Raw genomic sequence first — 17,802 nt, forward strand, 5'->3', positions numbered from 1 at the left:
CAGCTAATTCCCATTCATTCAAACTACCCCAATCCCGTAAGCTAAATTAATAACAATAACCATTCTTGATTATTCTGCTGATTGATAGAAGATAGAATGTGAATGCTTTTATTATGAAATCCCTCCTGCCCTGTTCCGGGTCTGTCTCCGGCGGAATTGACGCATGTGAGCATCTCTCCCGTGCAGGCGCTCGATTGAGGGCACAGCCAAGCCTCTGATCCGCAAACATGGATACGTCCTGAAGATTAACTTCAAATCTGGCAACGTTCGACCTCGACAACGTCTTTGCTTCGGTACACCGAGGAATGATTAAAATCTTTGCTCCAGTCCTGATGGAAACGCAAAATCTAATCTTCAAACTGGTCAGTGTCGCTCCCCTCGACGATTAACCACCTCAAACTGTTTCTGTGACACAATCTCGTGCTCAAATAAAATGTGTTCACATTACCTTAATCCACTTTGGTCGATTCCTCGGCGCAGAAAGGTTTGGGTTGAATAAAAAGTTTGCACTGTTCCTATAGGTGTGATAAGTGATGATGCTGCAGACCACTTCTCTCCAGCCAATGGAGAAGCATCAGGGGTGTGGTGGTATTTGGGGGGATTAGGTTAATCTCACTATTATTTAATTCCTCATAAATTAGCCTCATTAAACACAATATGTACAGTTTTTAGTACATTTAGAGTTTATTACATTCTATTTTGAGTTATTTTAATTCTTTCTATCTGGTTTATTACTACTTTGCTCTATGTGTAATGCCCTTGACATTTGGGATCTATAACGTGTATATCTATCTGTCCATCTATAATATCCTCAAGTGGGGTTTGCTGGGGAAAAAAATACTAAGAAAAATATAGATCATTTGCTTTAATACACTGTAAAATTAAACTACTACTAATATAAATTACTTTTTTTGATGAGAAACTAAATTTTTGAAATGTCAAAAAAGAAAACCTAATGAAGATACAAAAAGAACTGATGGACAACACAAGAAATCACTCAATCCACCATGTTTATCATTTGCTTTTAATATATTATATCAGATCCTCATGTTTTTGGTTCATTGCCCTTAATAGGAAGTTCTCCAATTAGAGCTTCAGCCAACTCAGGACACTCATCGAGTTCTCTGGTGCCATCTAGTGGTGGATATACACAGTGTCTAGGGTTGACTCAGGCCACCGCAGTTGTTTAATCACAACGGGTGCAGTATTTGGTGTTTTTGATACTAAGAGTACTTCACATATATTAAAACCTAGTTCAGTACACTAGTTTAACATCAGCGCCACATACAAGAGATAATTATAATAGACATACAGACAAGCCCTGTACATAAGCAAGATTTATATTACTACTTGAGAAATTCACTAAAACTTAAATAATCTGCTGAATTAATCAATGGATTTGTATTCTTGGCCTACACCTCACCCTCACAACAACTTTAAATAAAACCTGTTCATAGGTATTTGTGTTAACAGACAAAAGAGGTCAGTCCACTTTGATAGTAAGAAAACTACATACAATGTTTACATTTATAGCAAAACAAAACAATAGCGCATATTAACATGAAATAGTTATATTCACATATCCCTCATATTTGTCGAATAATAAAAATGATGAGGCCATTAATTGTAGAAAATAAGTAAACCAAACTATTAATCCGGGCCTCAAGATAATCCTAATATAAACAGAGATGATTCACTGTCGCCTTGCAGCTAAAGTAGTTGTGATACTGTAATATAAAAGTATAAATAAACCTTGGTGTTTGTTGTTTAATCAGCTACAACCCTCCCCCCTCTCGATTCTGTTTATATGTATACACCACAAACACCACTGCTCCCACTGTGAGACCCTGGATGAACTATCGATTTGTTATATCCTATGAAAATAGGAGACTGTGGAACTGGGTGGAAGCTGGACTGGTAGGACGCGGTGGGGTTGCCTGCGTAGGCCAGTGGATAGGGTGGGGTGTTGTGGCTTAAGTACAAGGAGTTTGCCGGAGCATACACGCTTCCAGGATTGTTAGAACTCCTCATGGAGGGATGGTGAGACAGACTAGCTTGATATAACAATGATGCGTTTTCAGGCAGACCTGGGTTAAAGGCAACAGGAGAGTTGATTAGTGCTCCGTGATTTATCATTCCTGGAGGGAAGGTGTCCAGTGGCATTGCAAGTTGAGGCCCGGCTGAGCCACTGCTCCGCAGAGAAGGATGGTACGAAGTCGATTTGATGCTTGAAACACTCGGGATGTGATTGTACCTCATCATATTTGGGTATCCGGGTGCTGGCTTGTAGTTTAGCAAGTGGTCCGGGTGGTATACGTCAAATGAGCCTTTGTCCCTGGGCAACCGGCGGCACAGAAACAGCAATGCTGAGGCGAACAGGAAGGCGGCGGTCACCCAGCCGATGTACAGAGCCTCTCCCAGCTCCCTCCTCTGAGCGTCAATCAGCAGAGGATTGTAAAAATCTCTAATGATGACGTGACCCGTCCACGACACAGGGATGATGACACAGAAGCATGCCAAGAGCTGCATAACACCTGCGACCATCAGGATTACGGTCTTAGCCCAATCATTACCCTGAAGACAGGAAATGCACCGCATCCCCGCCAGAGCCACGACGAGCCCGAGCCCCGCCAGGGCCACAGAGCAGCACATCAGGCCCCTGGACGCCTGCAGCTCGGCCGGCAGGAACAGCAGCGAGTCGTACACCTTGCACTGCATCCGGATGTTGGCTTGTCGGTAGCAGTTCATCCACAGGCCCTCCCAGCGGGTCTCCATCACAATGATGTTCTCGCCAATGAACGCTGTCACCTTCCACATGGGCATTCCTGTGGTGGCCGCTGCACCGATCAGCCCGACCAGCCCGATGCACATCGCAGCTATCTCTGAGACTCCCTGAGGCATCGTGCAGAGTATGAGAATCCAGCTGGGTCCAAATCCAGAAGTAGAAAAATATCACAGCGACATAAACTCCTGACGCTTTAGTGCAACATCTCAGGGTCAGAGTGTCTTCTCTTCTGATGCAGTCTGTGTTCTGTGAGAGACGATTTGTTGTGGGAAAGGTGCTCTGCTGTCCTCTGATTGGCCCAGAGCGATGTGGGTGAAGAGGATCTCTGCTTGTTTTGTGTTTATGGTTCCTCAGGGCCCCGACCTGTATCTGTGCCATCAGCTTCTCCAACAGTAAACATTGACGAGACAATACCAGGACTCACTCACAGAAACGTTTTAATCAATCATCATGTTTTTAATTTTCACATTATACTGTATGTGATAACAATTCAGACACAAACAAATATACACTGTATCACATAAGCTCCTCCAGTACTTCTGTCGTCCACAGGGGAGCAGAGATGATCCACAAGTGATTGATTGTTGAGGACCAGATGTATATTTTCAGAAATGACAAGTTAACCTTTCATACAACAAGTCAACATATATTTCATATTTGTGTAACTCCAGAGCTGCTGAGAAGTCACAACATGGACAAACAGATCCTTAAAGAATAACTAAATCACTTTCTACATCTGAAAATCAATTTAAACAGGTGTTTAGTGGTGTGGTTGATTAATTTGGGTACAAATGTTGACATTTTAGTGCAGAATGTTTGAATTTGACACTAAATGTGTTAAATATACATTGTGACTGCCCTCTACTGGTTGGAACCGGGCTTTTGCAACTGAGTATTTGGCTGATCTGGACTAAAACTGTCTCAGATTGTGGGATTTATGTTACAACTTCAAACATGTTCGTTGTTGTTATATGAACCCAGAGACTGACTCCACCCTCTCTCGGACTTGCATGGCCTACGAGAGGTGTGACTTTAGGGGGGGGGAGGGACAACAGAAATGGACAACCATGGTCCTCCAGCAGACCAATGCCCATTCCAGGGAAAGTCATCCACTTTAAAAGAGTCCCATAGATGCCTTGTGATTCTGTGTCTCTCTACATTGTTGTTTTGTCCTGAGGACATCAGAGACAACTATATCCTCCTTCCTCTTCCCCTCAGTCCCTTTAGCATTTTTCAAAATCATGCAGAGGGTGGAGTTTAGCTCAGACCGGGGGCTGAAGTTACACTTAAAGTTTAGTGTAACTTTAATAAACACCCAATCAATTCAAGCTGCTATTAATCTCACTGAAATTGAAATGACATGACCATGTAGTGCAAGAACTAACTTACATGACTGAGCAAAGGTTTTCTCACTTTTCAACCAGGAAATAAACTTAAACAAGTTGTGGCCTAAAATTACGTTATCTCTATTCAAAGCGACTTGCAAATTCTGATCAGGTGATTCCAGCTGTCAGGTCGTCTCTGTCCGACTTCATCACAAACTCACTTCTCTCCGGCTGAAGCTGCCTCTGAGTCCACGCCTTCCACACACAGTCTTAAACCTGCATCTCGTGTTTACTCAGTACCATCAGTTAACAAGCGCCTCCAGGGCATCATACCTAGCTTCAGCAAACAGACACACACACACACACACACTCAATGTTCTTGACTGTCTGTAATTCTCACATCAGTCCTCACCGACATATACAAATGCTGTCCCTGTGGTTCACCTGTATTGGTTTTCCTTTGTGTGTACTTTTGCTAATTCTGGCGAAAACTGAGAGGGAACGTCAGTGAGATCATCTGTCACATGATTGTGTGTTTGTTTTTTACAGTTTTTGTTGAAGGTGTGTTGAAACATCTGAAATATTAACATTGTAACCGCGCAGCTAACATGTCCCACCAAGAAATTTGCATTTCCACAGTAAACACAAACACAAATGTGCCACAAAATTTGGTGCTTGAACAATGCGTGAATTGTCACAACACATATTAATAAAAGTTTTAACCTAATGTACAGAAATTGTATTTTTGATAATACAACACACTTGAAAGTGACGGAAATTACTGGCTTCACACAGACGTTCTTTAACAAGTGCTCTTCATCAAAATGTCATGTACACAACAAACAATATATAAAAGCATGTGATTTAAAACGGAGGTCACTATGAATTTGATTCATTTGCATTCACAGTAGCCTTAATGTATTCGTTGAAATGTGTTTTCTAACCTGAAATGTGTTGTAGATCGCACTGTAAAGCATATAAAGGAAATTCCCTTTAACATAGTGACCACAGCTGATTACCATTACCTCTTTCAGTGTTCAGAGATAGGCCATCTCGCTGCGTACAGAGGGGTATCTGGAATAGGTGCTGTAGATACTCGATGGGTGTCTGGACAGGACCGGATATTGTTGAGGTTGTGGTTGAGGTTGTGGTTGGGGAACAAACACCAGCTGCTGAGGCTGGAGGGGCTGTGGGGGATAGGCCATGTAGCTGGGGTCCCTGGAGTACATGTACCTTGGTGAAGCCTTTTCTTCGGACTGCAGGTTGCAGCAGGTGAACATGCATCCTCCAAAGAACAGGAAAGCCGCGGACACCCAGCCGATGTACAGAGCCTCTCCGAGCTCCCTGCGCTGGGCGTCGATCAGCAGGGGATTGTAGAAGTCCCTGATGATGACATGGCCCGTCCACGAAACAGGGATGAGGACGCAGACGCAGGCCACGAGGACCATGCTCCCTGCGATGATCAGGACCAGCCGCTTGGCTCGGTCGTTGTTCTGGATACACGACGTGCACTGCAACCCCACCAAGCTGATCAGCAGACCCAGGCCGCCCAGGGCCAGGGCGCAGCACATGAGCCCCCTCGCTGCTTGCAGGTCGGGGGGCAGGGCCAGGAGAGAGTCGTACACCTTGCACTGCATCCTGATGTCGGCCTGCCGGAAGCAATTCATCCACAGGCCCTCGTAGCGAGTCTCAAACACGATGATGTTCTCCCCAATGAAAGCTGTGACTCGCCACATGGGCATCCCGGTGCTCGCCGCCGTCCCAATCAGCCCGATCAGGGTCAACAACAGACCCACGATCTCCAGCGCTGAGTTGGCCATCTTGTTCTCCTCCTACGCCTCCCAGCTCATACGGGCAGAAATGTGTGGCGGCAGTGCGACTACAGTTGGATGCATGCAGATTGGACTGGCTTTGCATCCCAGGGGAGAAGGAGGAGCAGGTGGATGTTCAACTGCGTTGTCTCCTCCCTGTGGACGGGACGCCAGAATGGAAGGGGTGGGAATTGCGACCTGTTGCCATGAAACAGAATCCCCCACTAGCTTCTTCTTCTCTTTGCACACCTCGCCCAGGAGCTGCCCGGAGCTGCCACTTTGTTTATTCACAGGTCTCAGTTTACACAGCTCACTTTACAAAGGACCTGGAGAAAGAACTTGGGTGTTTGTTAACAAGGGACATTTTTTACTAGCTACGTGCATATAAAAAAATACTTGATGTTAATATACAACTATAGATTAGTTATAACTATAGATATCACACACAACCATCAGCTCTGGAGCTCAGTCTAGTGTTTGTCCCGGGGTCCAGGTTTTGTTTATTTAAATTTGACATGACAAGATGAAAACAAAAACATTGAAAATTTTTAGATTTGAATGTTGAGCTGCGTCAAAATGAATTCCTCATAATAAACAAGAAATAAACATTTAATCAAAAGTTTAAACACCATACAACAAAAACTACTGCCACGGATAACAATAATGATAATAAAGAATATTTAGTATAAAGGAATTTGTATGTTTTGAATCATAAGTGAGGGCAGAGAACATAATTCCCAATACAATCAATTAAATTCTTAATCATTTGCCATGGTGGTGAGCTTTTTGTTTAAAAATGTTTACTTCAGTGGGACTTTAGAGACAAAACGTCAACAAAAACAACATCTAGAATTCCTCTTTTTACATTATTTATCACTGTGTGATTGTATGTCCCTGTCAGTGTTGTATCTCCTGTCTGGGTTTCTTGATTTCTCTGTGTCAGGGTCTGAAAAAGCCGTGAGTTGCAGCTCTTGCATGGTAGTAATGAAATCTCTCGGTGTCTTTGTGTTGTGAGCCGACCCATGTCAACGGTCTGGTTTTACCAGTTCGGTCACATTTCTACCTCAGACAACATAACAACTCTCCATGTACACACAACCTGAGTGAGTCAAACAGGAGCCATGTAGGAACTCCTGTTTCCCAGGCAGGTAGTGAAACAAAGGCTATTGTGTAAGCCGTGGTTTGAACTTTAATCTCCATCAGGTTATACCAGAAAAGAAAATAACAAGTTTCTCAGTTTTCTGAACAGTATCCCTTTATTATAAACCACAGTTGACCTTGTATTTTTTGGCCAAACATTTTGAACAAGTATGTACATCCACAACAAAAACTCATTTGGAGGTATGTTATCTGAAAAAGGCCTATAGTGCATAGTTTGTTCTCAAAGAGCATGTCAGCAGAGGCTGTAAAGATGACACAACAGATTATATTGTACCAGATTTTTTTAAATAAAAATGTTGCGCCTCATGAGCTGATATAATTTAGTGACAATCAATCACACTGAAACAATGAATGTAAAAATTCAACAGGGAATTCTTTCTGAGAAAGGAATGAAAGATCCGGCTGTTTCCAGTGACAGCCTCTCCTCCGGTTCGTCAGTTTATTCTCAATCGCAATAAATCAAAATAGTCTCTGTGTTTGATTCCTCTAGTACTGACTTGGTGTGTAAGCCACAGATCCAGGCGGTGGCTGGGAGTAGGCCGGCTGGTAGGTGTAGGACGGCTGGTAGGTGTAGGCCGGCTGGTAGTTGTTTGGCTGGTACATGTAATTAGGCTGGTACATGCTGTCCCCGGGGTTGTACACAATCCTCTCGTCTGATTCCTGGGTGCGGGGAGCGTGGCGGCACAGCAGGATCACCCCGGCAGTGAAGAGCAGAGCCGAGGTCACCCAGCCGATGTACAGAGCCTCCCCGAGCTCCCGGCGCTGCGCGTCGATCAGCAGCGGGTTGTAGAAATCCCTGATGATGACGTGGCCGGTCCAGGACACAGGGATCAGGGTGGTGACACAGGCCAGGAGGAACAGGCAGCCTCCTGCCACCAGAACGATGTGCTTGGTGCGAGCCCGGTGGTCCACCACTCGGGTACACTTCATCCCCACTGCTGAAACGATGAGGGCGAAGGCGGAGAGGGCCACGGCGCTGCACATCAGGCCTCGGGCGGCCTGGAGGTCGGGGGGCAGAAACAGTAGGGAGTCGTACACCTTGCATTGCATTCTGATGTTGGCCTGTCTGTAGCAGTTCATCCATAGTCCCTCCCAGCGGGTCTCCATCACAATGATGTTCTCCTCGATGAAGGCCGTCACCTTCCACATCGGCAGGCCCGTCACGGCCGCCACTCCGATCAGTCCCACGAAGCCGATGACGAGCGCCACCACCTCGCAGCAGATGGCGTCTCTGCGGTCCTTCTTCTCGCGCCTCTGCTTCTCCTCGTACACCGAGTCCTGATAATCGGTGTAGGCCTTGGCCTGTTTCTCATCGTAGTAGGAGCCCGCATACGACTGGGGGGGCTTCGTGTAGCCACTGTAAGCAGTGTACGAGGCCATCGTGGCTCCTGGCTGCACCCTCGCAGCGTCTGCTATGAACTGAGGAGATGAGCAAGTCAAGGAACTTATACACCCACAGAAATGCTAACGATGCAATGCAACCTTACTGGTTGAGCCGCTTCATGGCCATCAGATAAATGGGGAGACGCCAAAGAGTGTTGCTTCCTTTTCCAATGCAAATTCAACTGCCGCCACAAACAATGGTCCTGTGATCAGAAACTAATTAAATCAGAGTGTGAAGTCGCAGTTGATCAAATTAGGTTTCCTCTCTGTTACACTGTTAACATTTCAATACGTGCTCAGTATTCACAGCACCATGTTTCGTGAACCAAAGATTTTTTTGACAAAATGATAAGAATTAACCAAGTAAATGTGTTTTTTGTATTATTTCAGGGAAGAATCGTAGAAAAAATCTTAGTTTTCCTTCCGTGTGAAGCACAGGTCAGTCAAATTCTATTTAATTCAATTTATTGAATTTGTTTGTACGACAAGAGATTTAGTGGATTGTGTCGGTCACCAATCTGCTGTCGCTCTCAGACCGAAACCTGAGAGACTGGTCCCAGACGTCTGACTGTCTCCTCCTCCAGGTGTAAACTGAGCTGATAGAAAGGTGTCGAGCACAGAAACGTGAGGAGGGGTTTGGTTTCATTGTGATACAGTGTTGTCCACATGGAGGCAGTTCTCACCTGATTCAGAGACAATGAAGTCTGTGAATCATAACAACTGAATGTTTACTATCTAGTTTCTTTATCAAATGAGAAGTGTTTTTGCTGTTGTTGGTTAAAAGTTTGTATTTGTTGTTTCTGTGCCGTGTGGGAAAATTCACACCTGGTAAAAAAAATGCAGTTGCACAAGCAAAGGTAAAATCAAGACTTTATTAAATCTGCTGAATCTAAGTCCATTCAGACCAAAGCAAAAATGATCAAGAACAAATTAGCAGTTGAAAGTGAAAGTTACAAATGTAAAAGAACAATAAAAAAGTGCACAACAGTGTAATAAACAACAACAATTGAATCAACCCATGAACCAAAATCCCCCAAAAAACAAAGTCTTCCAATTACAAAAACAGTTTTGGGAGAAACTTCTTTATAGTGCAAATGAAGTACATACAGCATTTTAAGTCGTTTAAATGTGTATATTATGAAAGCAAATACATGTCCATACATTTACCCTCTTTTTGATTGTTACAGACATGTAAATGTGGAGTTTGCCGTGCAGCACAGTTATTTACACATATTCCTGATGCTTGTGAGAGCCGGATGGCGTCCTCTTCAGGTAGGCGCTCCCCGCTGTGGACGGTTTCCCCAGTGACCTCAGAGGTGCACCAGTGTAGTAGGGATCCTCGTCCTTGGCTTGGTGTTTGCTGTAGCTGACCAGAATGATGATCCCGGTGATGAGCAGGATTCCACTCGTGGCCCAGCCGATGAAGAGGGCGCTCCCCAGCTCCCGCTTGCGCCCCTCCATCACCAGCGGGCTGTAGAAGTTTTGGATGACGGTCAGGCCCACCCAGCTGACGGGGATGATGGTGGTCAAAAAGGAGAGCAGGAACAAGCACCCCCCCAAGGCGAGGGTGACGTTCTTTGACCTGGTGTTGTCACCGCAGCAGGTGAACTTCCGGGTCCCACATCCCGTGATGAGCAAGGCGATGGCGACCACGATTATGGAGAGGCACATGAGTGCCCGGGCCGCCTGCAGCTCTGACGGGAGAATCAGCACGGACTCGTACATCTTGCACTGCATCCTGATATTAGCTTGCCTCCAGCAGTTCATCCACAAGCCCTCCCAGAGGTCCTCCATCACAACGATATTGGCGCCGATGAAGGCAGAGACTCTCCACGTGGGCAGGAAGGTGATGGTGATGGTCCCAAACAGGCCCATGAAGCCCAGCACCAGGGCTAAGATCTCCAGCTTGTCTCTCATGGCTCAGAAGTGCGGTGCAGCCTGGTGTCTTGGCTGTCATCTATCAAACTGATCCACGTCTGATCCCGTCTACAGAAATTTATATCTGTGATGGCATCACCATGCGGGCAATGTCATCATACTGGTTTGAGATGACTTGACCTTCATTCATACGATTGCTTGATGTGTAACACAATTAAATTTTTTCTAAAAAACCTAAGGCAACAAGTTTTTTTTTAATTGCTGGTCATGCACGACCTGCACCAATGAAAAGGGTGCGGCTTGTCCTGTTATGACCGGGTATTAACACCACACATCTTCATGCTGCTCCCAGTTTACTGTGTCAACTGAATAATTAAGATTAAGATTAAGATGCATGCAAAGGCACACTCATGCAGGTAGGGAAATTCAATCTCTGCTTTTGACCCATCTGGTGAAGGACACACAGAGCAGTGAGCGACCATGTACGGCACTCGGGGAGCAGATGTTGGGGGAGTAAGGTGCCTTGCTCAGGAGCACTAGACAGGGTAGGAAGACTCTTGGATTTTTGGACAGATATATCCAGGTTCGTCTTTTGTTGTCTCTCCGTGGAGTCGAACCAGAGACGAACCAGAGACCTTCTCTGCCCGTAGTCCAAGTTTCGGCCACTAGACCACCGCCTCTCCTAATAATGAGAAAAATCAATATGGTAAATGTTTTGTTCAAAATTAATCAGGAACACAATTGTCTCAGGAAAAGAAACAGCATGTGTGGTCAACAAACATCCCCTTTGTTTTCTATCAAAGCCCATGCACACACACACACACACACACACACACACACACACACAGGCAGCATCTTGATTAGCATCATATGTAAAGTGTGTTGTAGGTAGTGTGTGAGAGCTCTGTTCTTCACTTGAGTAAGATCAATTCTAACTTTTAACCCACGATTCAAGAATCAACCATCACACAGTCGTTCTGCTTAGTGAGAGTTTTTCCTTTCTAACGACTCAGCAGCTTCATCTTTCAAACACCTGTTAAATAGACCACAGGTTCCAATTACTGCCATGAAAAGTTAAATGACAAACTCAACTTGCTCTAACTAAGACGAGGAGGAAATGTTTTGAAAGTTAATCTGGGAGAGGTCACGCCCTGTTGGTCAACCTGTTTCTGAGAAGTGGGAGAGGGACAGCGAGAAGGAGGGAGAGAGAGAGATAGAGAGAGGTGGAGGAGGAGAGGTCACGGAACAGGAACAGAAACTGGGAGGCCTGTTGAACCAGTTCGCTGAGTGAAACCATCGTCACATCCTCAGCTGCTTCAGATGTCAACAGAGTCGGTCATGCAGAGAGACGCATGGCTCAGAAACTCAGATTCGTCCAAACTGTGCTGTAGAGGTGTGATGTTTTACAACAATATATTCTGATGTGAATGAAATGTCATTTTATTAAGCGTAGATTGAACGTAAGCACTTGAATCCACAGGGGTAAGAGGATGTGGTGGCCTTGTCTGCCCCCTGCTGTATGTTAATATGACTGCACCTTCCTGGGCCATAACTGCAAATATTTAAAAGAAATATAATTAGTTCATACAAAGGGAGAAACGCATCCTTTTTTTTAAAAAGATTATATTCTCTTTGTTTTTAGTTTGACTTTTTCGAGTAGATCACGTGACTTTGTTTTTTGATTCAAAAATATATTTTACATAACATGTTATTGTTTTTAGCAAATCAATAATTGATAATCCAAAACGTTTTGGTCTTTAAACCAACATTTTTATTTTATATTTGTCTGGTTTTGGTTTTGTGATGATTAACAGATCTACTGATTTTTATTTGTGATTGGCAAATCAATGATTAGCTTATCCAATGATATATCCTGATCATTAGCAGAATCACAAATATCAGCTTCATCAGTCTATGACTATTAATATTTGGAACCTACAAATAATGAAAATACATGGAAGAGTCTTAGTGTTCAATTTGATTGTAATAATATAAAAAACGATATTAAAAATAATAAACTTTATGCCTGAGAGCAGTGTTATTGTTACAAAGTGATTTACAAAGAAGAAATGAGACCAGACAGGCAGATAGAAATAGAATAAAATAAAGGAACGTGAGGAAAACAGAATGATAATGTAGATTTCGTCATATCCATAAAGTATGTTCAATGGTAAATAAGAGGAAAATAATAATAGGTAGGGATTTAAAAGAGTTTGTTGAGTGGGGCTCAAATAGTTAAACCACAGTAACCAGCAGGACTCCATGATGGTTTGGGTGCAAGGCAACCTAATGCCTTTGGAATGTTTAAATCAATATGAAATGAAACAGGAAGTAGGTCAAGGGATCGGTCACAGGACTGTTTTTGTTGGCAGAGGACGATTCCAGATAATATCACAACTGTAAAAAAAATAATACTCCCACTTATCAAAATACAAAAAGGAGTTAAATTCTGTTATATAACAACTACATCTGTAAGCTATGATCGTCACCGTACATTAACTTCTTATCTTTAAATAGCTGCTTTTCAACACACACACACACACACACACACACACACACACACACACACAGGAGCAGCAGAGCCTTTGTGGTGGAGGTGTTGATTGACAGTGGGGGGACTGGGGGCTGACAGGAAGTCCACAGAGCTCAGAGACACAAAGGAGGAGATAACACTGTGAAGACAATCACAGTGTCTTCACCCCCCCCCCCCCTCGCCACACACACACACACCACCACCACCACACAGGAAGTTGGAAGAGAAGGCCACTGTGATGTAATGATGAACTGAATTTCATCTCCTACAGAAGTCACTGTGACGCCAGATGTGAAGAGAAAGGAGCCTTGCTAATAAAAAATATAAATCCCACCCTGATGTAGAGATTTGAAGTGAAATACAACAGTTGCTCACAACGCGAATAGAATGAGCTCAGCTGTGATTGAGTGGAATCAACGTCTGTCCTGAGAAAAACATTATTCTAACAAAGCCGGTGAGCTTCTGTTTGTTGTGGTTATTTATTGTCTTGCGTTTATTTACCTGTTTATTTTGTCTGTTTGTCAGTTAGTTGATGCTCAAAACCTCCTGTGTTGAGTTAGGACATTTTCCTCCCACGAGTTTGTCTTTCACTTATGGAGAAAGCAGCCGGAGTCTGGGTAGAGACACTGACACCGACATGACCGCTTATCAAACACTCGAGAATCTCATTGTGTGTTCCAGTTTGTCTTCTACGTGTATGTTGCCTTTATTTCATCCTGAGATATCTGTTGTCTTTCTGTTTCTTTCAGTTTTGAGTCACGTGAATCCTCTGGAAAACTTCCTGCCCTTTTCCCCCTTGAATAATATTCAGAAGTTTCAGTGCATGTCAGAAAGAAGCGTGGTCTTTTCTTATTCTATCCCAATGTGTTTCACTGTAATTGTTGCATTTCTTCCCCCCCCCCCCCCACCTAGTGAGCAGATGAAAACTCATATTTACTAAACATTCCTTTATCCTTTCTCTTACAGTAAGAGATTTAGATCCGTCAGCATCAGACACTTAATCAGCCGTCGCTTGTTAAAACACACAAAGCTGCTCCCCTTGTCTTCTGAAGGCCCCCCCCCCCATTGTTTTGCATTTGTTTTCTTTGTGTGCTGGTTTGCAACAGGTGAGCATTGATTTGCTGCTTGTTGTTATACCACCACACAAAACCAGTGAGTCACAGCACAGAGAGGGGCTTTGAATTATAAGTAGGAAACAACTGTATTTATTATGATATCAATACATTTTTCTATATACACACAGTAATAAAAATGCAGTCTTAGTAGCACAATGAGTTGTTTACAAGTATGAGATCATTCTCTTTAGGCATTCTGCACGTCTTCCCCTTTGATTGCTTGAGCACATTTGGACTTTCTTTGTGAAGAAGGAAAAAAAAATAAAACCACTACTTGCGTTCTGCGCACACAAAATTAATTTACATGTGAATAAATAAAATCCATTGCTTTGTAATTCATTACCAGCGAACAATATTTGATCTTTTGTGAACACACAAGTGGCAGATGTGCAAATTCTCTACAATACAGAGTGTGCACGTGAAATGTTAACGTGTGTGACGTCGAGTGTTCTTTGAATACTGAAGAGCCAAAGAGGGAAAACATGTCAAAAACGGTTTCACAGTAAATAAAAAACAAAACAGCAAATGCAGATTCAAGTAAAACAGGATTATGTTAAGTTAAAAACAAATTAAAATCCCCTCGTCTCTGTGACACAGGGGCTATTACATGACGCCACTATTTTAATATATCAGAGAGATCACACAAAATATATTCCAGGCTAAAAACGATAAGTCTGTAAAACAAAGAGAGATCATAGAAATCATATAATACACAACCAGGAAGTATGTCCCCCCCCCCCCCCCCAAAAAAAACCGAGTCAGTGTATAATTCATGTAAAAATGTACAAGTACAGTAAACGGTGCAAGACGAGGCTTTTTAAAATGATTAAATCTAATTTTCCTTAAGGACAAATAATACACAGCCCTTAACTAAGATAATATCTCTGAGTCACATGGACAGAAAACGATTATTAATGTTCTCACGATACCCAAATTTGGCAACAGCAGGCAGGACTATAGGATGCCGCCCGAATGTGCAAACCATGCCGATCCAAGCCACTGATTAGACTCCGTGATTGTACCGTTAGCTCGTCTCTCAAAGCTTCCACTCGTATGTAACAGCATTTGTTTAGGGGGGCCGCGTTCCCCCCCCCCGCTCCGGGTTCCTGTATTGCTCCACTGGTGATCTTAACCTGTACAGAAAGCAAGTTTCCTCTACTAGCTTTGTGATATACGTCAATGCACGTCATGCACTGTGGGTGAAGACTGATGACTGATCTGAATGGAGCCTGGTGGAAAGCTGAGAAAACACTTTTGTGTGGCCGTCCTCGTCCAGCTCTCACAGGTCGCAGTCGGGGGATGAAGAGGACGGATCCCTTCTCACCCAGACCTCACCCCTCTTCCTCTGATCCTCCTCCTCCTCGTCGCACGCAGCGCTCGGCTTCTCCGCGTCAACCAGCTCAGGGTCATGTGGTTCGCTTACTGCTGGGGACTTGAGGCCTTTGCTCTCCTCCGCCTCCCCACCCTCCCCACCCTCCAAGGACAGAGCCATGACGGGGGCCTCCAGGTCGGCCTCGGCGGACGGCGCCCCGGGCGTCTGACCGAGCTCGTCGTCGTCGCTCAAGATGTCCGTCTCCTTCACCTCCTCCTGGTCCTCGTACTCCTCGAGGTCGAACTGCTCCTCCACCCAGCGGTCCGTGTCGCCTGCTACCTGCTGCTGCTGATCAGGTTTGTCCTCCTCCTGCAGACGGGTGGAGACGGGCTCCTCTGGAGAGGGGAGGTCCGGCTCGGGTTCACCGTCAAACACGATGTCCGTGTCGATGGTGAAGCGGTTGCGCACGAGCTTCCTCCGGCCCAGAGTCCGGGTCGGGGCAGATGCTGCAGGAACAAAGGGTCACACACATGTTAGAGGATGGACGAACATGTTCAGGTAATATAACACTAGTTTTAATCATTTTTCATAAGTTACAATGAACATTACTGGGGTCAAATACAGTGTAATAACAGATTATAACAAATGGTCATTGTGAGTAATAGTAATAGCATCTCAGTATTATAATATCTTGTGTTGTAAAAGACAAACTTAATTGTCTCAAGAATTTTCTTTTATTACCTACTGAATAGAATTTATCTGTTATACTTGCTTTTCCAAAAATCCAGTTTTATTTTGTTTTATTTGAAGGATTTATTCCCTAGTCTGCACCATTAATGCTAGTTACTGTTAAAACTACTTAAATTTGGTTGCACATTAATAAATGATGAACTTGTATCTAAAGATCTTCTGAAGCTCTTCTCTGCTCGTTCTAATTCCAGGATAAAACGGGAACATCTCATGTTCCAATGCTATTTGGAACATTTTGATCTACGAATTAAAAATAAAATTGGTAGGCTGCCTCACAAGATGCTGGCACATAATAACTTAATGAGAGTGTCATCTCTCATTACATAATAACAATCTGGAATATGTCCCTACATTCAACACAGGCCGTGGACATTTACTTGTAACCATACTGTTTTCCTGCAGACTCTGTGCTTTGGATTAAATTGAGCTCATTATGTTTTCTAATTGTTTTCGTACTTTCAAACTAGTACAAGTAGTTTAAAATTAAACGCTCATTTACTCGACAGGTAAATTAGCTGTTGGAAACATCTCTGGTCCCCGGAAATTAAATCAATTAAAATGTGTTTTTGAGGCCAGATCTGAAAAACAACCTTTCTGTGTCAGGTAAGAAGGAACAAACTGAGAGTTGGAAAGCTCTGAGCTGTCGGCTGAGTGCTGTAACAAACTGTCATGTACCTGCTCTGTTGATGACGGGCCGTGCTCCCTTCAGGGCACAGAGACGCTTCCCCCCGAAGGGCACGTACTGCTGGTTGAGGGGCAAACTCTCCGTCTTCAGGAGCTGCCGGCGGTGCTTCTCCCTCAGGATGGAATGGACGGTTTTCAGGAAATCCTTTCTACTCTCTGGAGAGCTGGAGGCAGAAAGAGCGACACACGTTATCGGTCTGTCACTCTGTGGACACCGGCTGTCGGGAGTTTTATCAGTGGCTTCAATCTGTGGTGGAATCCATTAGAGGAGCTCCTCACCTGCAGCAGAGCTGAAACGTCCTCTCCGGCCGCCCCTCCGACTCCGACCTCGTGTGGACGATCTCACACACGGCAGAGCCTTCGCCGTCTGAGGAGGAAACACCACACTCACATTGAATCTATCTGAAACAAATGTCAGTGGCAGTGTTTCTATTTGTTATTGTATTTGTTTGGTCACTCACCTGTGTTGGCCAAGGATCGGACTTGAAGGGCGTCGGTGGGGATCATGTGACGGAATCGGAAAGGGTCTTTATCATCTGAAGATATGGAGGCTCGATGGGAGCCACCCTACATTAGAAAAATAAAAATCATGTTTACTTCCCCTACGAAACTATACTGGTGAAATTAGGTGCACTTTAATCCAATCAGGTTTAAAGGAGACATTATGCACATTTAGGTTCACAGCTGTTATTCGGCTTATTACTGGTAAAAGGTTAAAATGCTTGAATGTTCAGAAAACACTTCACTTTCCTCCTCTTCTCAGCCTCTGTCTGGAACACTTGATTCCAGCTCTTGTCCCAATATAGCCCCATGAGAGGATAGGAACTATCCAGCTCTGCTCTCACTTTACATGGCTCTGTTATAGGCCGTCCCAGACTAGCTGCTTGTCCTGCATTATTCAAATGTGGGGCATTGTGATCAGTTCTGTCGAGGCAGTTCAGGAGATGTGGTTTCTGTGAACTTTGTGCTTTTTAACCTTGCCGATGCACGAAAAATCTTTAATACACAAGAGATATCAAACGTCACCTTTTAGTGCTGCTTTTCTACAGGTGACCTATTGGGCTA

The 17,802-nt window shown here is 44.1% G+C and overlaps 5 protein-coding genes across 5 annotated transcripts in view; all 5 read right to left on the reverse strand.

The window, feature by feature from the left end:
• Window positions 1-1,008: 1,008 nt before the first annotated feature.
• LOC128440642 (claudin-8) lies at window positions 1,009-3,107 on the reverse strand. The gene has a single exon (XM_053423413.1). The coding sequence runs from the start codon at window positions 2,899-2,901 to the stop codon at window positions 1,804-1,806; it is 1,098 nt and encodes a 365-aa protein (XP_053279388.1). The 5' UTR covers window positions 2,902-3,107; the 3' UTR covers window positions 1,009-1,803.
• A 113-nt stretch (window positions 3,108-3,220) lies between these two features.
• On the reverse strand, window positions 3,221-6,132 carry cldn8.1 (claudin 8.1). Its single transcript, XM_053423414.1, has one exon. The coding sequence runs from the start codon at window positions 5,928-5,930 to the stop codon at window positions 5,148-5,150; it is 783 nt and encodes a 260-aa protein (XP_053279389.1). The 5' UTR covers window positions 5,931-6,132; the 3' UTR covers window positions 3,221-5,147.
• Window positions 6,133-6,392: 260 nt separating this feature from the next.
• cldn8.2 (claudin 8.2) lies at window positions 6,393-9,019 on the reverse strand. The gene is made up of 2 exons (XM_053422617.1): window positions 8,570-9,019; window positions 6,393-8,501 (listed from the first exon to the last, which is right to left on the reverse strand). The coding sequence occupies exon 2, from the start codon at window positions 8,460-8,462 to the stop codon at window positions 7,569-7,571; it is 894 nt and encodes a 297-aa protein (XP_053278592.1). The 5' UTR covers window positions 8,463-8,501; window positions 8,570-9,019; the 3' UTR covers window positions 6,393-7,568.
• Window positions 9,020-9,323: 304 nt separating this feature from the next.
• On the reverse strand, window positions 9,324-10,464 carry LOC128440176 (claudin-17). The gene has a single exon (XM_053422810.1). The coding sequence runs from the start codon at window positions 10,380-10,382 to the stop codon at window positions 9,690-9,692; it is 693 nt and encodes a 230-aa protein (XP_053278785.1). The 5' UTR covers window positions 10,383-10,464; the 3' UTR covers window positions 9,324-9,689.
• A 3,657-nt stretch (window positions 10,465-14,121) lies between these two features.
• The window catches only part of LOC128440115 (rho guanine nucleotide exchange factor TIAM1), a 34,340-nt gene continuing 30,659 nt past the window's right edge, over window positions 14,122-17,802 (reverse strand). The window contains exons 24-27 of the mRNA XM_053422713.1: window positions 17,199-17,304; window positions 17,017-17,104; window positions 16,729-16,901; window positions 14,122-15,809 (exon numbers count right to left, since the gene is read on the reverse strand). Of these exons, the coding sequence (XP_053278688.1) occupies window positions 15,271-15,809; window positions 16,729-16,901; window positions 17,017-17,104; window positions 17,199-17,304 (906 nt within the window). The 3' untranslated portion in view covers window positions 14,122-15,270. The remainder of the gene's footprint in view (window positions 15,810-16,728; window positions 16,902-17,016; window positions 17,105-17,198; window positions 17,305-17,802) is intronic.

The sequence above is a fragment of the Pleuronectes platessa genome, chromosome 5, assembly GCF_947347685.1.
Source record: "Pleuronectes platessa chromosome 5, fPlePla1.1, whole genome shotgun sequence".
Lineage (NCBI taxonomy): Eukaryota > Metazoa > Chordata > Actinopteri > Pleuronectiformes > Pleuronectidae > Pleuronectes > Pleuronectes platessa.